Source organism: Poecilia latipinna, unplaced genomic scaffold (genome assembly GCF_001443285.1).
Source record: "Poecilia latipinna isolate Pla-1442-1.1 unplaced genomic scaffold, P_latipinna-1.0 Scaffold265, whole genome shotgun sequence".
NCBI classification, from domain to species: domain Eukaryota; kingdom Metazoa; phylum Chordata; class Actinopteri; order Cyprinodontiformes; family Poeciliidae; genus Poecilia; species Poecilia latipinna.
In genome coordinates this window covers 152,459-177,953 of record NW_015112881.1, presented here as the reverse complement: position 1 = coordinate 177,953, position 25,495 = coordinate 152,459, and the positions used below count along the sequence as shown (strand labels likewise).

The 25,495-nt window shown below is 43.6% G+C and overlaps 1 protein-coding gene and 1 long non-coding RNA gene across 4 annotated transcripts in view; one reads left to right on the top strand and one right to left on the bottom strand.

Annotated features, from left to right (window-relative positions):
• The window catches only part of LOC106947967 (potassium voltage-gated channel subfamily D member 2-like), a 95,205-nt gene extending 70,135 nt beyond the window's left edge, over nt 1–25,070 (bottom strand). For 2 of the 3 annotated variants that reach the window (XM_015033348.1, XM_015033350.1), the window contains exons 1-2: nt 25,053–25,070; nt 11,829–12,965 (exon numbers count right to left, since the gene is read on the bottom strand). In XM_015033348.1, coding sequence (XP_014888834.1) covers nt 11,829–12,940 — 1,112 coding nt within the window. In that variant the 5' untranslated portion in view covers nt 12,941–12,965; nt 25,053–25,070. Of the gene's footprint in view, nt 1–11,828; nt 13,031–13,285; nt 13,710–25,052 lie in introns of those variants that run through there. The other variant, XM_015033349.1, reaches the window with a different exon arrangement.
• Nucleotides 736–14,175, top strand: LOC106947969 (uncharacterized). Its single transcript, XR_001425081.1, has 2 exons — nt 736–1,004; nt 13,709–14,175. It is a non-coding gene; the product is annotated as an uncharacterized LOC106947969 (long non-coding RNA).
• Nucleotides 25,071–25,495: the final 425 nt, after the last annotated feature.

Below are 25,495 nucleotides of genomic sequence, written 5' to 3'. Positions count from 1 at the left end.
AAACTCGCTACCCTTTTAAATAAAAGCAGGGTTTTCAAAATAAGAGCAACAATCGGAACATTCACTGCATGTTTAATGTAGGCTGGATGAGTGTCGGTTTAGGGTTGGATGTGATCTGTGGTCTGTACGATACTAAGGTCTGATGTAAGGCGCTGCATCGCTGCCCTGAGCATTTACCTCGGGTCCCTCCCTGAAGCCCTCCCACCTTGACTCTCTCTTTCACGAAGACGGTGGCCTGGCATCTATAAAGACTCTGCATGAAAACATTTAAAGACGTATGTAATAAAGCTGTAACATATGACTCCATAAAATGTTAATAATTCAGCTCACGCATCCATAACAGCCCTTTAAATCCCTGGCTGCTTGTGTGAAACTGTTAGTGCTAACAAAGGAGATTGAAGAAATGCAGGGACTCTCGCTTTTCTGTTAAGCAGGAAAAAAAAAACAACAACCATAAGATCTGTGTCTTTTTGCTGATTCCGTCTCTAACAATGATCTTAATCTCCTTTGAGGACGTTCCCTATTTCCGCCCCTCGCTCTCGCTCCTCCATTTTGCAGTCATTTGCATGGGCAGAAAAGGAGTGTGTACAGAACACATTTCAGTGCCTGGTTCCTCTCATTAAGTCACCTGTCACTTCAGGACCATTATAGCAGCCTCGCATTAGCGTTCCCTCTCTCCTCCCCAATAAAACACCTTGTTCCGAATTGAAAGGAGGGTGTGTGTGTGTGTTAAGGGGGGTGGGGGGTGAGCCTACAGGCGAATGGCAGCCTACACATCTCACATTAACCACTTGTGTTTTACACCGCGGTTCGTCGCATCTCTCATAATGGTTTGCTGATTTTCATAATGTGCACAGTACACACAATGCCAACTGGTGTAATGTATTCCTCTGAACATGAAAATAACACCCATCTCACTCCATAATCAAACGCACCAAATGTTCTCGCCGACTGTCGTGCTCTGCGCAAAAGAAAACAGAAAAAAAAAAAGAGAGAGAGAGAGAGTGAAAATCCTCTGCTTCGTCTGCCAGAGGCGTGCTAACTTACCCAATCACGAGAGGACTAAATCAAGAATGCATTTGTTATCTCTTGGGCACAGAAACAGTCAAAGGCCCTCCAGATTGTTCCTGTACATTTCAATTAGATTTGACATGTGCTAAAGAGTTTGGACTTCAAAAAGCTGCACTGCGCACCGCGCCGAACCACCACGTCAGGGCGCCGCGCCGTGTGCTTGCTTTGAATGCCGCGAGGCTGAGGTGTCAAAACTGGCAAGCATGATAATGGTTATACTTCTGGTGGTTTATGGGCCCTACAGTGACCCTTGTGTGTGTTAACCTTGCTTCCTTCTGCCTTATAAATCCTATCCTGAGCGTTTTATTGGGCCCCGCTCGTCAAGCCTTTCAAGTTGGATTCGGTGGGTGGGGCTGCAGCACTGACGACGCGGCGATAAATTCGCCTTCTGATGAGTGCAATGTGCAAGCGTCGCGACGCAGGATAGCGCGCTTGCTCGGTGCCACAAGTGATTGCTCCTTTTTTTTACATTATCACTACGCTGGAAAAAAAAAATTGCATGTTAATTAAAAGTGACATTGAAACTGCACCGTTTTATTGTCCCTTCATAAATAGTAATGTGTAGTGGGAGGTGTGATAAATATGATGCCAAGTCCCTGAATTTAAAGTAAATAGAAGTGGAAATAAATCACTTTTTTTTTTTAAGGTATTGAAGAGAAAAGTGTGAGTTCAGAATTAAAACCAAATTAGAACTACTTTAGTTCCTTAAGTTTGATTGCTTTAACTGCTGTAGATTTTTAACATCTACGTCTAGGACGAGGTTTAGTATCATGTTTTAAGGTATAAGGCTTTAAAGGATCCACAAAATAATAATTCTGTCACGATATTCTTGCAGGATTGAGCTGTTTTCAATGGCTTGTCAGAGACAATGGAGGAATCATGAAAAGTCCAAAAGAGAAACCCGAATCTTGGTTATGAAAAAAGGTGAAACCGCCTTGAAATATTCAAGAGGTAATGTGCCTCATAGTGGAACAATTATCTTAAAGTAACTTTTCATTAATTTACAAGAGTGTTATCTGATTTGGATTTGTGTGTACCTGTGTATGCAGCTTAAAGGGAGCCGCGGTCAGTTGAAACAGCAGACTTTATTTGAGATGCCAAAACAACACAGTAAACATACCGTAGGCCATGTTGTTTATACTGCAATGCATTCTGGGTAGGCAATGTAAGCTCCGTCCAGCCAGAAAAGTAATAAGTAAGTTTCCCTTCTTTCAGATTGGACCAGAGCACACTGAAGTAGAAGGAGACGCAGAAACGACGAGGGGAAACGAAAATGAGGAGGACCGAAAGGGTGAAGAGGAGAGATTCGGCTGAAAGTGCTAGCGTTTGTGCAGCTGCTGCTTAGAGCTCTGGTTTTTAAGTGAAGCTGTTTACAGTAAGCATCGAGACCAAGAGATTTTCTCAAACATGTTGGAATGGTGTGAAGCGAAGACATAAAGACGCTACGCTGCCACTTTAAATTCGTTATTTTCCTATTTGATTTCATTTCGTGTTCGCTTTTGCTATCGATGCTAGCTCCAGCTAACAGATCACAAGCCAATCACATTAGTTTGTTCAGCAGATGTCTGGTGTATGAAAACTTTGAGACAGTTTGTCTCGATCCAGACGTTTTGTGGGCTTTCTTCGTCAGCCTTCATGACCTTGACTTCTTGTTTGACTTATAGGTTTGAGTCCTCTGTAACCTACCCATGTCGTCGGCCCAGCATGCATTGCATCGGTGAAAAACACTGTGATCTCCGAAGGTGAAAAACCTAAGATATACAATTTCTGAAGTAATTAAGTGTTTTTATGTATACAAACAACTTTTAAGGTAAATAGGAAGATGACAACATATTTAGGGCAACGTGTTCAACTAGTTGTGGATCCCTTTGAAACACTTGAGTTGTTTCACCACTAGTACAGCGCCCCTTGAGTTTTCTCTATTTTTATCACAAACTTCAGTGTATTTTATTGTGCAGTCATCAAACACCAACATAAAATAATCCATAATAGTGAATTACAATGAAAATAATGCATGGATTTTTTATTTTTTATTTTATTTTGCAAAAGAACCAACCATCCACTGAATTGCATGTTGCTGAGGGTACGTCTCCCTGCTTTAAATATCTAGATAATTCATATTTTACCCAATTTTCTTTGAAAAATACTTCCAGTTCAGTCAGATTGGACAGTTAAACAGCGATCTTAGAGTCTAGACACAGATTTCTATAACAAATTATTTACAATTAAAATTTACGTGGTTCACGAAAGGCCCTCTAGTTTCCCTCTGTTAGATACTTTTCCAAAGCATGCCTGTCAGATGGAAGAGTAATGCAGCATGAAAATACATTATTAACCTGCTGTGACGCTTTACTTTCTTTTAAAAACCGTATTATTATTGTATCAGCTAGCTTATTGTGATGGAGTCCATTTACCTTACTATCGTGAGAAGAAGAAACAGCAGAGCAGTGGATAATTAATGGATCAAAATTCTGCGAAGGAGTTCTTATGAGATGAAGAATATCTGCTTTGGACCATCTTAACTGTCCTGTGAGAAACTCGAGCTGATTCTGTTGAACTGAGGCAGTTCATGCTGCTGTTTTCTGCCAATAAGACACTGATTGCTAAAACTGCTGCATCCAACCACATCTAAAAAAAATATCCCCTCAAAGACATCGTTCCATAAGAATCTTATACAAACATCTGCCTAATCTCATTTTATGGCAGTGTGCCGGTGTCATCTCTGCAGAGCTGGATCTGACTCCTGCCACAGAAGTTTAGTCATTAGCATGAACGTAATATTAATTAATTTTTTTTATGATAATTTATGTTAAGCGTTACGCTTTCAGTGAAATCATTATACAGCAAATATCTCCAATCAATTTAAAAGACAAATTCAGCATTTATCTGGCATTCTCTCACTTCCAGTTTGATATTTCCTCTCGCTTCTCATCAAAACTTAATTTAAAGTGGTTGATGTTCTAGCACAAGTCTGACTTATAAGTAGACCAAAACTTCTCCATGTGGTTGAGATTAAGACCACTATCTAAGCTGGAATACCCAGCGGTGTTCGCATTTCAACCGTCTAGTTCGGATCTGAGGGGAAGAGGAAGAAAGAAGCGGTCCTACTTCACTATTCCATTCATTTTCCACAAACCCCAAAGCCAACTTTGATGTGTGTTTGGTCTCCTTCTCCAGCTGTGTCCAGGCTGCAGTCTTCTGTACCCCAAACGCCACCATTGGATTAAAGGAAATGGTTCAGATGTTTTAAAAAAAAAAAAAAGTAGTTTCTTTTTTGTTTGAGGAGACACAGATTTGTCCCCAGTGGCAGGAAAAAATGTTTCAATGATTCAAGGTGATGCATTCAGACCTAAGAGTACTGTATTGACAGCTAAGCTATCAAATTCAATCTAACAGATGGTTCAAAGTTGGGTACGATTGAAGGTTTCAGCAGGACAGTAGTCCAAATCTCATCAAAACTGGTTTTGGTATTGACAAATCAGGCAAGTATTCACCTTCTGCAATCACCTCAACCTCAAATCTGTAAAAAAAAAAAAAAAAAAAGGACTTTGCCTCAAAGCTTGGTTCTTGCCAGGAAACCAACCAATAAGATCAACCAAATGCCAATTGGTTGCCAAGTGATCAAACATCTAATGGTGCAGCACATTTCGAGCGCGACGTGATTTAAACGGTTTGGAGCATTTGACGCGTCCGACTTTGAATGCAAACCAGACGCACCTGGTGCTCAAAACGCGTTTGGTGTGAACGCACCGTAACAGTGATAATGCCAGATGTCTACAAAAGTATGTCATAGACATCCGTCTTCTAGAGACATTTATCCAGGTCTTAGTGGTGGTGTGTGCATGCGTCAGAGAAAATCTACAAGGAATTTGAAATCTGACTACCAAGATCTAGTTCAAAAAACATTCCTTGAAGTAATTTGTTGTATCATCACCCCATAACGGAAGAACTTTTCAAATGCATCACTGAAAGGTTAAAATTAACATCCCGTTTAATTTCATTATGAGAGGATGTGAACTTTTGGCAGACATTATAGACGTAGTGTGGTAGCAGTGTTTAACGATCATTACAGGAAAGATTTCTAGACTCCATGTTCTACTTTTCCATAAACAGAAATAAACATTTGTTCACAGCGATCAACTGCAATTAAAAAAAAAAAAAAAAGCATAACACGAACTTCATTAAAAAAATAAATAAATCAGGGCATTGTCGAGATTTCCCCATTTTCAGAGTAAGCAGATGTGAGACGGAGAGGGGTAGATAAACCGTGTCAGTGTCTCCGTGTGTGTGTGCGTGCGTGTGTGTGTGTGTGTGTGTTTGAGTGTGTTTGAAACAAACATGTTCTTGTCAGAAGCTGAGACCTCTCGTGTCTATCAGCGGCGATGTTTGTGTGGTTCCAGAGGAACGAGCGTGCCGATGTTCCAGAATAAACCCCGTCCTCCCAGTCCTCCTCCCCTGTGGGTTGCGCTTGACTTCCGCCGTTTTCACAGCTGCTCTCAGCAGTGCACTCCATTACACCTTAAATCACTTAAAAAGATCTGAAGCACCGAAAACTCCCTTTGCAGCTAATTCGCCCTGACCGCACGGATCATCCAGGGAAAATAAGAGCATGAAAACACCGCAACATCTGATTCCAGCCTAATAAGCTCCCATGTCTTTAGATTGGGATCCAAACAGCCGGTGTAAAACTACGTCACGACGATGACGACGTCGGCAATGAAGCTTTAGCACGGCTTTTTCAAAGGGCGCCGCAAAGCAAAACACCACAGATACAAATCTCCTATTCTGCACCCAGTCAAGCGTTTTGCTTGAAAATCGGCGCAGATCCGTTTCGACAGAGGCACATTCCTCTTTGTTGGGTATCCAAAAAGCGGCCGCGGAGATTAGGCTCGATAAATAGGGTAGGATAAGTGGGTCTTGTCCTGTGTTTGGTGGCATAGAGCAGAAGACACACAGAGGCATGACATGCAGCTGCACAGAGCTATTGATTCTCCACTGGTCTCCAGGCACCCTTCCCTTTTCATTCAGGCTGCCTGCCAAGTGCCTCAGAGCAGGAGCCCCCCGCTCTCCTCTCCCAATGTCTGCACGTCTGCTTAAGCACAATCAATGGGCCATCAGCAGGGGAGAGAATGCCCGCCACTGTCTTTGCTTCCATGGGGTGGGAGAAATGGGAAATTGAAAATATACATAGGGGGAAATGCATCACGATAACCGTGCTGGCACGAAACAGCCTTCGGAAAGGAAGAGAAGAAATCTAAACGCTTCGCCTTCGAGTGCAGGTTTCAGTCACTGGCGCCGCTGATAGTCTTTAGAAAGCTTACTCGCAGCTAAATGAAAAGACCAACTCATTCGTATCAGTCTAAATAGCTATTTGCTAGATGTTTTTCTGCATCCTGGACTCTGAAACAAAGCACCAAAACACCTCATTTCCTTTGCTTGCTGGAGTAGAGTGCAGCATATTCTCTCAATCTGTTTTTTTTATACAGACAATTAATTCAGCTCTACAGGTTGTATGGTTCAGGTGCATCTTAATAAATTAGAAAATCACTGAAAAGTCACCGCATTTCTGTCGTTCGTTGCTAAAACTTGAAGTCGTACTATGCCCTGCCTACAAAACGTAATGAACTCTTTGGATGCTTCGCCATTTTTATCGGTTTTTGCAAGTCAATTATGATCAACAAAATTTGGCGTTTTTGACAAAAAAGATGTACAAAAAAAAAATCTTTTAATGACAAACTGAAAACTGACACATCAAATAAGTGACGGGGTAAATATCTCCCCCATTCAACGTCGGCATACAGTGCCTGTGTCTTTGAACGCAGTCACAGCCTGCAGTTTTCCCCCATTCTCCCTGCTAATCTGCTCAAGCTCTGTCAGGTTGAAGAAGCTGTTTGAAGTAAATGCACCAATTCTCTATGGGCTTTGACTAGACCACCAAAGAACATCCACCTTGTTGTCTTGAAACCATGTCTGTGTAGCTTTAGCTGGATGCTCCGCGTCGTTGTCTTGCTGGAAAATAAATGTTAATTCCTTTCAGCACAGTCATACCTGTACTCTCTCTAATCTTGTCAAATTTACTTTAATGGGCCATATTCCTCCCATTTCTTGATGATGGATTTAGTTGAACTCCAGAATATATTTGAGTTTTTTTTTCTTTTATCCATCCCCTGACTTGTACTTTTCTAAAACATTTTCTCTGATTTGCTTGGGATCTTCTTTAGTGCTCATGCTGCAATAGTAGCCAGAAATACAGATTGACCAAGGGAGAAGGGCACTACATGGCTTAGTGGTAGAGCAGATGTACTGCAGGAAAGGGCTGCAGTCCTCAATGCAATTGTCCCCCGTTTGATTCCTAGGCTGTTTGCTCATTACCTTGCTTAATGACCGTGCTATCACTGTGATTTACAGTCCAAACAGAATCTACGGCACATTGTCAAAACAAAGATAAAGAACAACAGCACCAGCAGCTGAAGGCTGCTAATAAAGCAACTTGGGCTTCCTTAAAACCTCAACAGAGGCGCAGACTGATTTCCTCCATGCCGCTCTGCATTGACGCAGTAACTCATGTAAAAGTAGCCTTGACTGGGAGCTGGCTGGACACTGACAATACATCATTTTCAAGAGGTTGATGTTTTTCATCGGTCTTATGTGCAAATTCTAATTAGACTTTTCTGATTAAAAACCAGATTTTTTTGTGTGTGTGTTTTTAATCTTTATTTATAAATCACAGTGTGCGTAATGAGTGTACATAATACGGCTTTGTGGCGGAAGTGATTAATTGGATTAATCGTGAACTAATTTAGTATTCGATTAATTGTTAACTGGAGTACTCGGATTCAAAAAGAGGCCATGTGCCGAAAGAACGACATATTCAGAGCAGCAATTAAAGCAAAACTGTACAACAAACACGCACGTGTTGATTTTACGATTGGTTAATTGATAAATTAATCAACAGATTATCCCCAGACTGTGTTCATGTGGAGTCGAGCGGAAAGGGCTGAGCGTTTCACAAGATTGTCTTACAAATTTTTGTTTTTTTTAACCTGTAGATACATTCTTCGCTACAAATGAGCAAGTGCTCACTAAAGGAATGCTAATATGTTGCATTTTAGGCAATAAAATGTGTATTTTGTGTGTTTTTAGGGCATTTCTTTTAAATGGTTCAATGAAAAAGCTGCCAACTTTTTATCCGATTAATCATCAGAATAATCGACAGATTCATCAATAACTAAAGCAATCATTAGTCGCAGCCCTAACGTGACTTTCGCTTTTTAAATCGAGTCACCGAAAAAGGATTCCGCTCGATTATGTTCCAATATACTGGAACGCGCCTGCATACGTTTCGTTTTACCGCAAACGTGCCTCAGAAAACGATCGCGCCAGAGAAGAGGCCCCACTTTGTTTTTCAAGCGACGCTCATTCAGGCTGCTCCAGCGGTGGTCCACTATGCAGCATTTTGCACCAACTGGAAAGCTCGAGTTCATGTTGCAGATCCGTCAGCCGGCTGTCACGGCTCACAATGGAGTGACAGAGACGTCCCCATTACCAAGGACATCTCAGTTTTGTTCCAGCGCACAAAACATCTCTTTCAAATCCATCTCGAGCAGCACAAAGGAGGAGAGAACTCCGAGCCGAACCCCGGTGAATATCTTCGCTGCGCCCACCGTAAGATAAATAATGTAGCCTCTTGCACAACTCATCTTTCATCTGTGCTTTGAATCTAAATGAAGGGCATGTCCAGCACAACGCCGAGCCACAGACGGCGGACCTAGCATATTACTAATTATGTGCTTACTGGTCATTTAAGGAGGGTGAGTTGTAGTCTGACTGGTATTGAGTGAGAGCAGAGAGAAGATTTGTATGTGCCATTAAGAGGACAGTACGTCCACTAACTCAGTGTCACCCACATAATAGGAGCGCATAGGAGGAAGCCGGTGAGACAGAGAACACCTTGAATGATGGCAGTAATATTTAAAAACCACACAGGCTTCCTGCGGAACCAAGAGAGGGAGAGAAAGACGCGGAGCTGCGTCAATGCAGGTGTGAAGACGTGGGGTGGGTGAGGGGGGTGGGGAAGTGAGAGAAGGTGCAGGGATTTTGGTATTCAGCCCTGGAAAACAAACAAACAAACAAAAATAAGCCAAAAACCTGTCACGTTCGGGATATCCCTGCCACGCGGACACTTGTTCACGCTCAGTGTTGAGCGCGGTGCGGGGATAAATGCACACAACTGCTGGGAATTTGTTTTGCATGTTTGATTTGTGATGTGGGGGGACTTTGAGATGAGCGCGTTATTTCAACAGGACCTCGTTTCTGTGTCATCAGCAGCAGCAGGAGTGAGATGGAGTGGGTAGGGGGATGGAAGATGTGGAGGGGAGTGGGAAGTGGGGGGGTTGCGCTCAGTTCTGCAGCAGTGGGTGAAAAGGCAGCCGGTAGCCTGTACTTCCAACATCTCCAATTGTCTGATTGTGATTTCTGGTCAACTTAGTGAAAAGAAAAGAAGCAACTGGTGATTTTTTTTTTTTTTGGTAGCATCTTGGGAAAGATATCTCACTCATGCGGCGAATGATAAGTATAATAGGCCAAAATGGCTGCGATATTATTAAGATAATCTCAGGACCGAGGATCCGAGCACTTGAGTGCTCACATCAATACAAATTAATGTGATGTAATCGTCTTAACGGTGTTTAATTATTTTATGCTACATCAGCACATAGCAGCCGCTGACATTGTGCATGGGCATGAAATTAGCATTCAAATATTTACTGTACCTCGCTGAAAAGGAAAATGAGCTGAGAGAGGATGAATGAGAGGCAGAGAGCAGAGGAGGAGGAGGGGAGAGGAGAGCGGCTTCCTCTGAGTGCACTTTATCACCAACAAGTTTGCATTTGCTTTAATCCCTACTGCTCTTTAGATTTGGGAATTCGGGGAGGTTTTTTTTTTTTTCTGTCTTTGCCAGCTAGGTTATGACGGTCTCCATTCTTGGTGTCACGAGATCTACTTTTTTATTATTAGTACTATAATTTTTCACGGGGACCCTGAACCGTTGCGGTGAGCTTTACAAGCGATCCGCAGAAGACCCTTGACAAAAGCGGGCAGGGACGACGCTTGACCTTCAGCACGGTGATGGGTTCGGTCTCATTGACGGTGTGCGGCAGATCCGCCAGCAGCACCGTGATTGGTCGGGAACAGCTCAAGGACTTTTTAATATGTCCTAGTGCACACCTGCGGCAGCATATCCAATCAGTAAAGGTGCCTTCAGAAGGTTTTTTTTTTTTGTTTTTTTTTGGTGACCAGCTTAATAATCTCTAATAATCTTGTGGCGGCGCCATTTTAGATTTGTAGAGGTTTTTACATTAAAACATTTCCTATAAGAGACTATTTCACTAGGGGCTGAATACTTTCCTCTCAGTCTTTGACCCCGTTGTCCTCCAAACGGAAAATGGAAAAAGAAGTCAAGTTCAGTTTGTGGCATCATCATATGGCTCTTGGCAAAATGCAGTGTTTCAGTTGTTGATGACTTTGTATTTTCTGATGTTAAGCACTTTGAAACGCCTCGTTGCTGAAATGTTGTATACAAATAAACCTGATTGATTGATAATTATTAAATAAGCCCTGGCAGGGCTTCAATATAGGTGATATGGCTCTCTGCCCGGGGAGTCACGGCCCAGAGGGTATTTTATTTCATGTTTTTCTGTTGCTTATTTTCACTCCCAGTCATTGTTGAATCCGTCAGAGTATTAAAAATAATTCTGTACACTGAAGCTGTCTGGTAAAAATGGATAAAAAGTTAAAGCCAAATGCACAACCTGGTGTAATTGCTTTTGTATGCAACAGCATTATGCAGTATGTAACAAATATTTCAAATGATAGAATAACACAGCTGATCAGTACAGCTGTAAATATGCTCTCAGAAAAAAATATATTGTTTAAGCTTTGTTACGTACACTAAGGCAAAACCTTTTTTCGTTGTGCAGAATATCGTACCTTTTTGTCACTTTCTGTAGAGAAACAAGAATAACAAACTGATTCTGGTCGTTTAACTGAGGCTGCCTAACAAACGTGCAAACAAACCGTTTTAAAAACTTCAGGATGTTGCAAGAAGTTGCAACATCCTGAAGTTTTTAAAACGGTTCACTTTGTAATGCAATGTTTGTTTTTCACTCATTAAAATATCAGATTTATTGGTCTTTTAAGTTGAACTGCAGTATCCTTCGTTTAGCCAGCTGGAGAGGCAGTGTGCAGCAATATGTTGTGAGTGGATTTTACTCAACGCTTCATAGAGGTGGGCAAAGATCTTGTGTGGCATCCTCTTAATAATGCTTTAAACTGTAGAAACAGGGCGGTTTGGAAAGCGAAAACTTTGAAATCCTTGGTGACAATCACAGTAAGGTCAGACTTAGACTGGATTTATGACACACTGCATAGAGATGAAGACTGTGATTTGTGAAACCTCTTTATGGAGAAAAAAAGATAGATTCTCTCTATTCTCATAAAAATTATTAAAATATATGTATCTTTCAATGGTACACATATAAATAGTTCAGATCAGATCAATGTTTTTGGTTGTTAATGTTTCTAAAAAGTTTTTAGTCCCCCCCCTCCCCCCCTTCCAAATAGTCTAGTCTCTTATCCTCTGGGTGGCAATCAAGCAAGAATCACCACTGCACATCTATATAACAATATTTCACCTAAGCATCCTGCAAAGCTTTGAGGGGTGGAGGACTTTCAGAAACTTGTGTGATATATCCACCTACCCCAGTGTTGTCATGGTGACGATGGTGTACCAAAAGGCTGCGGGGATGCTGGTGAACTTGGTTGCTGTGGAGCCTTTCTCTGCATAAAACATGACCGTGGCGAATATAATGATGGCCATGGTGAGGGAGAAGAGGAGGAAGCCCAGCTCAGAGGCGCAGCTCTTCAGGGTGTAGCCCAGGATGCGCAGCCCCGCGGAGTGCCGGGAAAACTTGAAAATCCGAAAGACGCGGAAGACCCTCAGCGTGACGAACGCCCCGCTCACCTGGTCGTTGTCGGTCATGACCAGGCCGATGTAGTACGGCATGATCGCCACCACGTCGATGACGCTCATCACGCTCTTCATGAACTTGCAGCGGCTGGGGGCGGCGATCAGGCGGAGCAGGTACTCGACCGTGAATATCATGACGCACGCCGTGTCCAAGCAGAAGAAGGCGAGCGCGTAGCGGTCCCCGCAGGACACCTCCTTGGACCTGTTGGGCAGAGTTCCGCACGGCACCGTCTCCACCACGTTGGCCATCACCGAGATGGCGATGAAGAAGCCCGTCACATAGTAGAACACCAGCGCCAGGGTGCTGGTGTGCGGGTTTTCAAAAGCCCGCCACAGATACTCCCGGAACGTCAGATTCAGCGGCGCGACGTCGTTGTTCATGTCCATCTCCTCGTCGTCCTGGAGCCGCTCCGCGTTCTCGCGCCTCCGGTCCTTGTACTCCTCGTAGCAGCAGTCCCCGATGATCTCGGGGATGATGCCGAAGAAGGCGAGCTCCTCGTCGTACGCCGATATGCACTCCTGGCGCGGGTAATGCAGCTTGCCCGTGCGGTAGAAATTGAGGATGTGCCTGAAGATGTCGGGGTCGCGGTCGAAAAAGTACTCGCTGGTCTCCTCGTGGAAGAAGAAGTCCCTCTCGGTGCTCCCCAGCAACGTGTCCGGGTACCTCTCCAGCGTGGTCCGCCACGTCTGGAACTTGGTGCCGCTCACGTTGAGGATGATGAATCCGTCCTGGGCTTTCCTCTTGTCCTGGGGAGGGATGGGCATCGGGGTGCTCGCCACGGGCATCCACCCGATGGCCGCCGCTCTGGCGAAGGGAAGCCATGCCGCTACACCTGCTGCCATGCTGACCTTTAGTGTTTTTTTTTTTTTTTTTTTTTTTAAACGACCCTTCTCCGCTTGTCACAGTGCTACGGGCTCAGAGATAGATTGCATCTGCAGGAGGAAGAGCAGATAGAGAGAGAAGCTCAGCGAAACAGAATATTAAAAAAAGAGGGAAAAAATAGAAAACAATCACTTATTTTGTTTTCTACCGAGCCTACCCGGTCTTCTCTAACTGTTGTGTTAAAGCCCACTCTTTGCGGCAGAATATCAATTAGATTCCCAAATCTTCATCCAACAATAACCGGGATTTTAATTCCTCTCTCTGTCTCCCTTTGGAAATAAATCCAAGAAAAGTAAAAGACCCACCATAGAGAAGCTCCATCATTAATCTGCGTCCGCGGTGAGGTCAATAAAACACTAATCCTCGGAAGAGAATATTTGCAATCCCGCCAGCCATCTATTGCCCACTGCAGCCAGACGATTGAAGAGAAGAGGAGGGGGTAAAAAGAAAAAGAAAAAAAGGGGAGAACTGCTGTAACGTTGCATCAACAAGTTAAACAATTGAAGCGGCGGACTCCGAGCGGAGAGTGGTCGTTTGTCCCTTCTTCGCCGATCCGCAGGGCTCCTGTGCAAAGGTTTTTTCCCCTCTCGCTGCAGATACTCCTCAGCAAACTCATGTTCCCTTTTTTCGCTCGTCGACTGCAAGACCACCTTCCTACCCCTCCTCGCCTCCCCCCTTTTCTCAGCTCAGAGCAGTGGCGAGATGAGAGGAAAATCGGATGCAGAGAGAAGAGAGACAGAGAGAGAGAGAGAGGAGCGGTCCTTTCTGCACCCTGAAATTCCTCTGCTTGCCTTGCTTCAGCGTGTGCATGGGGAGCTGTTCAATGCGTAACTCTGGTCCAAGTAGGCGGTGAATCTCCTGAAGCTCGACTTTAGATTTGTGCTTGGAGTTTGTTTTTTTGTTTTTCTCCCTCCAGGATGGATCAACAGCGTCTGCAGTTTACCTGAGATATCATGAAGTCCAGTGAAGGGAAACGGAACAACAAGTTTTTCTCCATATTTTGTTTTTCTCCTCGTATTTAAATCTGACCCTGACGAGATGTTGTTGCTTTTTTTTTATTATTATTATTGAAATATAACGTGTTTCCCACATTATTCTTATGCAGGTTGGAAAAGCATAATTTGATTTAAGTAAACAATGAAAAAATAATGTTCCTGGTTGAGATGAATATATTAAAAGCAAATATGAGTATGAACAACTTTGTGGATTTCTGCACGTTTTCCTGTGTAATGCCACATCTCTCCACAAATCTCAGTCAGTCCTCCATCCATTCATCCTCCATCCATCCATCCATCCACAGTTTGCTCTGACATTGGGTGGGACTGGAGTCATTTTCACAAAACAGAAGAATTCAAATAAAAACACTTTATAAAATGCTTGAATGAAGCTCTCGTCTCCTGCGGATTCCTAATCCGCTTCCCGAGAAAAATAGCTTATGAGAAACACGTGAACTGCACAAGAGATCTGAGAGTCCTGACGCATGTGCTGTTGTGTGATCAGTTAGATAACATTGACCATGTTCTCACTTTATTAAAAAAAAAAAAAAAAGAAATGTGGGTGGGTCTGTGTTTAAGAAATAAAGACAGCTGTGAGAATTATCAGAGAAGATGTGCTTATAATGTGGTTTAGATGTTTGCAATCAGCTGAATATTAAAAGAAGCAGAGCTGATCAATTTCCTTTGCTTATGGAAGGTCGGCTGAAGGTCAGACGAAGGACAGGCGACGCACCGTGAAGTCTTCAGAGGGGCGATGGGGTAAAACAAACGGGAAAAAAATCAAAATTATCATCCCATCCATCTGTTTATTTCCCCATCCGTTTATCCGACCACTGCCCATGAAAATCCATGGGACAAACTTTTGTATTTGTGCCTTAAAAACAGCCTGAAAGGAAGTGAGGGGAAAAACTCCAACTCCGGAAAGGTGTGGAATGTTTTGACGTGAAAAATGTGCAGGAGCGCTCTTTTCATATCGGCGACAAACGATAATCAATATTGTCTCATGAACTGCGTTGCTCTGTTACGCTGCTGAATGGCTGTAAAGGTCAACATCATTGGGCTACACCAATCCGCTGACATTTTCCAAAATAACTATAATCAATGAAAAGCACACGCCTCCACCCCCCTCCTCCTCCTCCTTCTTCTCCTCCTCTGTGCTGCAGCGGCAGGGCAGCCTCCCACAGATCTGCAGACAGCTGTGGCCCCCGGGGAGCCGCCGTTGTCTGGATTCGGCCTCACATATCGGAGCGCTCACGCCGAGCGAGCTTCAGGCACTTCTAAGTGCTTCCGGAGATGCTTCAGCACCACGGACAGCGCCGGCGCTTTCAACGCTTTATCTGCTCTGATGAATCGGCTCGGGAGTCGTGCCAGTGAGGACCGGCGAAAATGGATGGCCGCTCCGGATGAGGTGTGGCACATCCACCGCAGCCGTTGCTCTTATTTAATCTGCGGGCAAACGAGCGGGACGCGGACCCCTGCTTTGCCCCGGGACAGTTTTGATGGGTGTAGCTGTCCGGCTGATGGACACGTCAGATGCGGCAGCAGTCAGACCTTTGGCCTCCTGCTCTCCAGACCTTCAATCGGCTCACACAACATTCACACCCCCACCCTCTGGTCCCCTCTGGCACGGTGCAGCGTGTTGCTTTCTTTTTTTTTATTTATTTTTTTGAAGGCTGAATGCACTGAGCTGTCAGAAGTCCCATTAGTGTATGCCGTGCATGTCAGCGCACACCCAGTGTTCAGTTTGAGCAGTCAGGCCCAGGGGCTATGTAATCATCAGAGCATTTAAATATTCCTAAGGTTGGCACCTGACAGAGGCAGGCCTGCTGAGCTTGATAGCTCAGGAGTTTAGTTTTTTGTTGTTTTTTTCACACCACAGATAGCTACTGTTTATGTTCTTTTCAAAAGAACAAAGGTATTACCTGGTGTTAAGGTTTTAAATGTTTTAAAAGGGTACAGTAGCAAACTGATGATGGATTTTTTTTTTACCTATTCTTTGGTAAAAGTCATTTTAATGAGGTGTTTAAAAACGGGCTGAAGTGATCGAAAGTTTGTTGCGTACAGTAACTCTTCATACTCGATGTGAAACAGTTTGAAAACTACAAGTGGCCTAGCAACCATCAAGTCGACTGGCGGGTTTAAATCGGATGCACGGATATGAACCGATCATGTTTTTCTTGACGGATACCGGTGACATCAGTGTTGGATTTTAACGTAATGTTTGTGATTTTTACCAAATCCCGTTTTTTTTTTTTTTTTTTTTTTTTGTTAAGGACAATAATGCATAAAAACGTGTGTTGCAGGTTCTTTGATCGAGGTGGCAGTTCACGATTTAACAGAAAAGAAAAGGAATTACAAGACTCAACATTTATGCGTCAAACCACAAGAATCGAACCATGGTCAAATTCCACCTAAGCTCCCAAAAATATTCATCTGAAGCACGATGGCTGATGTTTATAGAAGAAAAATTATATCAGATCCCATCTGCGAAAGATATTCCCAAACAAACAAACAAAAAAAAAACAAAAACAAAAAGAAAACAGCAGATTCTCAAATTTGGCCAATTTCTTGGTTATGTATTTTTCTGTCACAGTTTTGTGTTCACACAATCTAATTGCTGTATTACTAGTTTGGAATTTAAGCAAAGCAGTTTGCTAACCAAACAATAAAAGAACCAAGCTATCCGTGTCCTTGTTTTAGTTATTGTGGATTTTCCATCTCCAGACGTCGACCGGAGCTCCAAACCCCTTCGTTCCTTCGTGAATCAAACGGCCGCGCTGCTCCACCATCTGATGAATGACACGGCGCCAGGCACCGACACACTCAGTGAAAAGCGCAGACTCCCAAGGTTGAGCTGCAAGGTGATTTCAGATGAATGGCGTCGACGCAGAGCAGCGCAGATTATTTCATTACTCCGTCTGTGTGTTTGTGGATTAGGGTCGTGCATCAGGTAATTAGTGCACGCGTCCTCAAAAAGGTTGAACGCCTTCTGTTGCCGTTTCTGCTGCGTGTTTCCTCTGGAAATCTGTTTGTGCCGAGGCGGTGTGGCGTTTAGGGCTGATGCAGTTGACGCTGGAATCTAAAACGACGACAACAAAAAAAAAAAGGAGAAGAAACAAGTCGCCGTGACCTGCAGTTAAAACTAAATTGCGTTCAAATCCTCGATCTGTCTGCCCAAATAATAATTGCTTGCATGTTAAACTTGACCAACTCTAAGGCTTTTGGGATTTGATGGGTTGTGTAACAGGATGAATTTTGTAAACAGGTTCTTTAGGGTATTTGTTGCTGGAACACAGAGGCAAGCACCCAAAACAAACCCAAACACACACACACACACGCACAAACACTGTCTGATGAGGTTTTAGACATCCGTGTGGGCTCTCACACACGCAGCCATATTTCCCTGCACTTGATGCTCTGACAGTAACAGACTGTCCGCTGTGTACACTAATGCAGCCCACACTGCTGCTTGTTTTCTGTTTTCTATATTTAGCCAGGCCCCGCTCAGTGATTGAGATGATTAAACAAATGAGTTCTCCTCCACTGGAGATGAGCCAAGCCTTGTTAAGAAAAGAAGCAAAGGTGCGCAGCGGTCGATTTCATTCCGGTTTATTGAAGAAAAATTGCTGATTTTTTTTTTAACTGATTGAGGCTTTCGGGCGAGCTGAAGACGGAAACATTATTCTGACGGGTCTACGGTGCGAATACTTACTATTATGAAGGGGGAGGGGGGTAATGCTATTAAAGTCAGCGCGGTGGCATGATGTTGTTTTAACCTCAAAGTAACCTCAATATGGGGAACTTCAAGAGGACGCGGGTTCACGACAGGCAATATGAGGGTATTAAATAAAGTACAGACGGGGTGAAAAGCGAGGATCGCACAACTGGAGGGAAATATTCCTGCAAGGAGAACAAAAGCAGGCCAATTCCAATTTATCCCCAGACTAAGACTCGGAAACACCCCCGGTGTGTTCCATGAAACGCCGCTAATGAAGTCATGAATCGTCCTCGTGACCTCACAATGACACGCCGGTATCTGCAGGTGAACGGGCACACAAGCCAAGCGGCACCGCCTCCCACCACGTTATCTCCCTCAGCTGCCTCTGCCTCCTCTTGGCTCTAATGAGTTATTGACCCCCTGCGGATGTGTAAAATAGAGTAGGTCCTCATGGTTCTTTATTGCGTATGGCAGCTGGTGCGGTGGCTTCTGCATGCATGCACGCGCGAGTGCGTGTCCGCCAGACAGACATGCACGCTGGAGAGCACGGCGGTGTGTGCCTGTGCGCCGTGCTGCAGGGAAGGGAGTCGGCCGGAGTGGCGGGTTGATCCAGAGGAACTTTGCGGATAATGTGTAATTTATCCACCGCTGGCAGCCGGATAACTGCAAGTTTGCAATATGGATATGAATGCCTCCCAACACTTGTAGTGCTCTCCATGTAATTTCTCATTACAAGCGTATTTGCTGTATCACAGGTCTCTGCTGGCACTAGACAAAAGGTCAGCAAGTCCAACCGTATGCATCCATCAGTATTAAACACTAATTTAGCAGCTAAATATTTTTCATTTTATGAATTTAAGTCCTATAAAACACTGTCATTTAAAAGGAGGACTACATATTTCTACTACTTCCCTAATTTTTTTACAATCCATTCCTGTCCCAGTGCGTTTGTGTTTAGCCGTGTCTCTGTCCTGGAGTGTCCTCTCTGATCTTCATTTCTTATGAAACGTAGTCTAAGCTCCGTGTTTCATTGTTTCGCTGTGTCTCTATTCTGGACAGAACTGTCATTGTTGTTGTTGTTCACTATTTCCCACTGTTCACCTGGTGAATCTGCGTCTCTGTCTTGGATGGAAACGTTGACGAAGTGACAGCTGCCACTAACTTTCTGTACTTCCCTCATTTATATTTACTAAAGTAAGTGGCCCAAAGCGTTTGCTGTTCAAATGTAGCTTTGTTTGAATTTATTTCTCATTAAAAAAAAAGTCAGTCTGACTCATTTGACTTTGCATCTTTTTCTAATCTTTCTTCCCTCACCAGTTCTCCTGGCGAGGGATTTTTGAATCACCCAATTATTATGAAATTAGTTTGTTTTCTATCCAGCACCTTCTTTCTGTATTTATAGGTAGATGTAGCCTTTCAAGAAATATTCATAGAAGGTAAAACCAGCGGGGTTTTTTTTTTTTTTCTTTTTACTGCGATTTTGTTCCTCGCAAATATATAAAATATATATATACACTGCAGCATGTGGGGCTTTGAGACATTCTGAAAAATACACACCGACTCCTACAACTGCACAAAGGCAGGCACGTCAGCTGGAGAAAAAAGAAGGGGAAAAAAAAATCTACAGCATGGCTATTAAACCAAACTGAACTTTTCCCCCTCTTGTCTGTTTTATTTCCAACGGTCTTGCTGCAGTGCAGGGAAAGAAATACAGTATGTGGGGCTTGGTGCATAATGTGTAATTAAAAGCTAAAGGCCCCCACTTAGCAAACACTTGCTGCAATAGTAATTCTTTGCAAGGACATTGCATTGTTCGGATGTGCTGAACTCATTAGCGGCGGCGGAGCGGGGCGAACAGATGCCACGCGAGCATTTAAAACCAACGCTTTTAACGGGTTCAAAATGCCTCCACGTCCACAGTCTGAAATTGAAATAAAGCTCTTTTTTTTCTTCCTTTTTTTTCTCTACGGTTTATTCCCTGCGTGGCAAGTGTTGGAACCTTTACGCTTCGGCTGCCTCTCTGCAGCAGAGTGATGGCTGAGATAAATGCAGAAATTAACCTCGGAGTTGTGCTCAGAATCGGATTCGGCATCAGCTGGCGTATTCAGGGTTCATTGTTCATCACCAGAGCACATCGCTTTATGAGACGTTCATGCCGGAGCACGAGGGATGGTATCCAAGATACGAGATATAAAAAAAAAAATAAAAAAAAATGTTATCTAATCTTCTTACCGTTGAAATAATGTTTGTTTGGCAGATGTGAGGCTCCATTTCACTGGATCGCCATCAGCGTTTTATTGCCATTTCAGCTGATTGATACTTAAATGTCACTGGATTTGCCGCTGCTGGCTTAGACGTCCGAGAGTTACTCAATCTGGATTGTGGACCTGATTTCGGTTGCCTTTGGGGGATAATCTGACTGTAGCGGACCATAAGTCTCATTCCTGCAACTCCTTGTTCATGCGATTTTTTTTTTTTTTTCCCGCTCATTTCCGGAGACTTTTGTCTTGAAGGCCCCGCAGTGTAAGCTTTAATTCCTAGATTACTGTCACTGTCATCGTTACGAGCGACCGACAGTAAGGTAAAGGAAGGGTCAGCGAGGGATTGAAGCATGTGGCCGGGTTGTTTATTTGGGCGGTGAGACTGTGGGCCTCTCCTGATGTCATTTGTCAGGACTCTGCATTGGCTGGCCCAACCGGTGACATTTGCTTTCCCACCATGTGGCCCCTGTACTTTGAGGCCAGATGGCAGATGACGCCTCCAAAGCAGAAGACACACACACACACACACACACACACCAAAATATAAAAAAAAATACTCATGCACACTCACCGTCAAGTTTCTCATTTCTCAGCAGCAGAGCTGGTTGGGGACTAAGCAGGCGAACGATTTATCACCCAAAATGATTTATAAAGTCCTGATTGAATGCCAGAAAGCAAACTTGGAGGGAGGGGGGGAGAAGAAGAAAAAAAAAGAGAGACAAAAAAAAAAAAGTAGTGGTATTATGATTGGTGCCGGCTAGATCGATGCTTCCTTCTCTCTGTGAGCCTCATCCTGTTTGTGCAGGGTGAAATATCATCTTGAAGGCACAGTGCAGAGCTCTTACACCTCCTCCTTTTCTCGTGGACTGCAGAATTTCTTTCTTATTCACTCACTGTCTCTTTTCCGCCCCTTTGCCGGCTTGCCTTGGTATCTTTCAGCAGCATGAAGGGAGGATTTGTCACCTGTGAGAGGCAACAACCAGCGAGTAAGGGTTTGTCACTGGAGCAGGTGTGCTGTGATTAAACCAGGAGAAATTAATGTTGAAAGGCAAACTTCAAACGGCGCAGTGGGACTGAGCGAGTTACTGCTCAGTCTGGAAACGTTTGGAATGTGATGGATGTTTTTCCAGCTCTAGATAAGTTCGGAAAAACTCCGCACAAAAATATTCTTGTTTCTACTTTTTTTCTGTCTCATTGACTAAAGGCGGTATCATTCCTTCCTTCTTTCCTTGCTCCCTTCTTTCCTTCTCTCCATAGTTCCTTCCTTCCCTCCTTCTTTCCTGCCTTTCTTCATTCTTTCCTTCCTTACTTAGTTCCTTCTTCCCTTCTTTCTTTTCTGTCTTTCTTCCTTTTTTCTTCCCTCGCTTCCTGTCCTCTTCATTTCCTTCCTTCCTATCCCTTTGATTATAAACCGTATCATTCCTTCCTTTCCTTACTGTTAAAATATCTGTCATAAATTCACACACAGTTCAGTGAACGCAGCAGCAGGAGCTGCGAAGATATTGTGTATTGCAGACTTCTGCCCAGGTCCCTCTTGAAAATGAGATCTGGATCTCAACGGGGTTCACCCGGTTAAATAAAGGAAATAAAATAAAGGAAATAAAATAAAGGAAATAAAATAGAAAAAGTTTGGCGTCAGGAGCCTCGGTTCTCATTGCGACTGGAGGAAGCCGCCTCATCGTGAAGGAACGCGAAGAGTGACGAATCCTCCGGCTTTTTGTCTTTTGCAGATTTCATTACTTCGACCCGCCGCTGCTTCCTGCGCGGCTCCCCGGACTGTAAGCTAAAGCATCGTCTCCCACGAGGAGGTGAGCCAAAATTTGACAAAACTGATCCAGCCGCATCGCTTATCGAGCTGATGTTCTCAGAAGGAGCAGCCTGACGGCGGAGGCAGGAAAATATACACATGGAGAAAATGATGAAACCGTGTGTCAATACGAATAGGCTGCATTGAGTTAATTTAAGTTAATGTAAATGGTGCATGAGTTTTAGTTGAGAGTCACCTCTCTCGGCGTCACCACTGATAAAGTCTCAGCTGTCTTAAAGCTGAACTTTAAATAACTTTTAAAGTTCAAGTATTGAGTCATCCCTCATTTCTCTGACATTCTTGTAATCCTTTAACGTGATCAATACTTTAGCAAAATCTTCCGAGGATTTTTTTTTAATTATTATTATTATTTTCATTGGGAACTCCACCATTAATTTTCGGTCCCAGTGTCTTGCCATTTTCGTAAATGTTTCTGTTTGTTAAGCTGCTTATTTCTGTCCAATAAATAATTCAAACCTAAAAAGCCTCTCAACTCATGAACCCTTGTAGTGTCAGCCTGGCGAAAAAGGTATTTTTAACTTGGATCTTTAGGGCCTTTGTTCGCCGCAGGCTGTCACAAAGATGCGGGTTGTTCTCATTTCTTTTGCTGAGCCTGTTAAAAAAAACAAAACAAAAAAAATACCAGCTGTAATACTGAACATGCACAAAATAGTCCTCAGCGCCACTAGAAGATATTAACAGATGGATGGTGCATTTCGGTTCCTGTGTCAGGATGAATTTTAGGACTCAGATAGTTGTTTTTATGCCTTTATATATTTTATTTCTTTCAGCAACTTGTCTACTTATCTAGACAAGTTGCAAGATCAATATAACTTCTTCTTCAACTGGACTTCTTCTCTTGTTTCTTGAAGATATATTGCTGAAAACCAGAGACTAGATTAGTCCACAGATAATTCCTGAACACAAACTCAGCCGTGCAGATGGAGTGCAGCAGGGAATGTTCTGGAGAGAAAAAACAAACAATACTAAACAGGACGATGGCGTACAGAGGAGCCAAGTCATCGGGTCAAGAGTCAGCTTACATCTCAAGGACAAGAGGCACTCTTTTGAGTACGGCGACGTGACCGTTTTGAGCGAGGAAACGTGTGGTTTGAGAAAATAGTAAACCGTCTACATTAAACATGAAAAACCAACACCGAACAGAGGATTTCATCTTTCCAACGCCTAGTCCGCAGCCCTGCATCGTCTCCACAGGTGTTTCTTCAGCAAGTCCCACCTTGAGACATGTGACCAAAGCTACGGGCGTCGTCAGGGAAACATCTGGATTGTCAGGGAAACAATAACCCAACCCTTGAGCTCAATTAAGGGTATAGACCCAGTGGCCTGAACGCCACATCAGTAACTCCGACGACCGTATCAGCGGGATTGTTCTCGCGACAATTCATAACCTTGTTACTTCCAGGCACAATCAGAACCGAAGGAGCCCACTGGACGAGAGATGAGACAAGAAAAGACGTCCAGCTGAGAACCTATGGTGTCCATGAAAGGAAATGTATAAAAGCATAAAAGTTATCACATATGTAATTCAGTGTAAATGTGCTTTTAATATCCTCACCTGATGGAAATTTTAAAGCATAGTCCTAAAAAAGAAAAGTGGGACCGATCACTCGTCCTGTTCATTGCACATCTGTTATATGCATGAGTTAGCAAGAATGAAGAATAGAAATATCTCAAGTCCTGACCTGAATTCAACAACAAACAAAAAAAAAATTGCAATGCAAGGAAAGAGAGGGTGTTCTTAAATCAAGCAGACGTGTCACAGACGGAGTGCGGTACTGATGCGAAGAATATTTCTGAAGCTCACAAATACGGCGTTTCTTCTGTAACAGCTTGCTCTTTCCTTCAAGAAGTCACTTTTTGTCTTTTCCGGCTGTTCACTTCTGATTATAATTCAGTGAACAAGTACACGTCTTCAGCGACTTTCAAAGGTGTCCACAATACCCAATGAGGTTCTCACAGTTTGCCACAGTTCAGGTTGTTTTATGTGGTAGACCGTCACAGTAGCATCAGTGTAAATCTGTTAATTTCTGGAATTGCTTCCTTTAAATGAAAGAATGTATTTTTATTCTTAAGCACTTAACTTCTGTTTTCACAACTTCTGAATATTCAGTTCCAAAAAAAAAAATAATAATAATTATATAGCATATATATATATATATTTTTTAAAGCTAATATCAATTCCTGTTCTGAGTTTGAATTTAACAAGGTGCTCAGTGAACAGGTGTGAGAACTGTATCGATCCTTTCGTTTACATCCGAGCCGATGCCAGTCGTACATTCACCCTCAAAGATGTATCTTATTTTACTGTTGATATATATGATCGTGATGCGAACAGATGTTTTCAGGGTAATAAATCCCCCGAGGGAGCCGAGTAATGAGCGCTTTTTAGCGACGAAAATGTACACACAGCCCAAGTTTAAAACACAACTGGAGGCATGAGTCATTAACTCAATGGAGACTCCACGGAGGACGCCACTGCCTCAGCCGTTAAAGAAAATCTTTACGTGGAACAGCTTGAGACAAATATAATGACACATTTGAGTCTCGCACAAAGAGCGGCGCCGCAAATGAATGGCTGAGCGTCGGCAGCTAATGAGATAACCTGCCTGTTGAAGATAAAGCCGAGGTGTTGGGGGTCATCGGCGGCGGAGCTGCTCCACTTGGATGGCGTAAGAGAGAGGAGGAGGAGGAGGAGGGCGTTGGGGGGGGGGGGTGTGCCGTCCTTTGAGGGCTTTTGTAATTAATCAAAGTCCCTCCTTTTAAACTCAACTATTTCGCATTTAACTTTATCTGCTCGTCTCCCACATGCAAAGCCCCCGCGTGTGATGTGAGCCCGTATCTTAATTACTCTCAGATCACTGATACCCCCCGCACACACACGCGCGCTCTGGCAAAGCCTCCTGAAGAGACAGAAAATCATTTTTACAGCCGGGGAGATAAGTCCCTGCGCTCCCTTTTAACGCCCTCGACGCCACCGGCAGCCCCTCACCCAAAACCCGCCGTCAAGACGGTAATGCGGTGACAGGCAGCCGGCGAAAGGCCTTGTACTGATAATTCATCTGTTACACACGAGTAATGAGCGTCCCACACACACACCCGTGATGGATTTCAAACTGAGTCCTTGCACAAACATTTCAGTTTCAGACTACTGTACATCATTATTAAGTTATTAATGATGGCGGTTGCTGCATGTGGTCTGCTCGCAGGAGATGTTTCTCAAGCTGAGCGAAACGATCATTACCACATGTGTGTGTGTGTGTGTGTGTGTGTGTGTGTGTGTGTGTGTTTAGCATCAGAATGCAGGAACGCTAGCTTTCACTGATGCATCTTAGCGATCGCTAACCTCTGGGGCCGCTAATCTCTAAACATGTCCAGGGCGACGACATCAGTCACACACGGGCTTGCGCCAAAAGCCGGAGAGCCCAGCTCCTCTAAAGCTACTGTAAGGCTCTCAGCCTCGCCTTTAAATATCACACATCCTGGGAAGCCTGTTAAAAGTTTGTCGATAAATGTTTAATGTATGCTGTTACAGGCAATTAAGTATTTGTACACCCACAGGAGAGACGGCAGCTGCTGCAAAAGCTCCACTCATGAATATCCAAATGGGACAAGAGTCGAGCAAAACACGTGACCAAATCGCACCAAAAGTTAGAAACAGCTGTGCGCTGTTCGACCTGGTGCCAGGCTGGACGTGATCTCATGCAAAAGGTTCG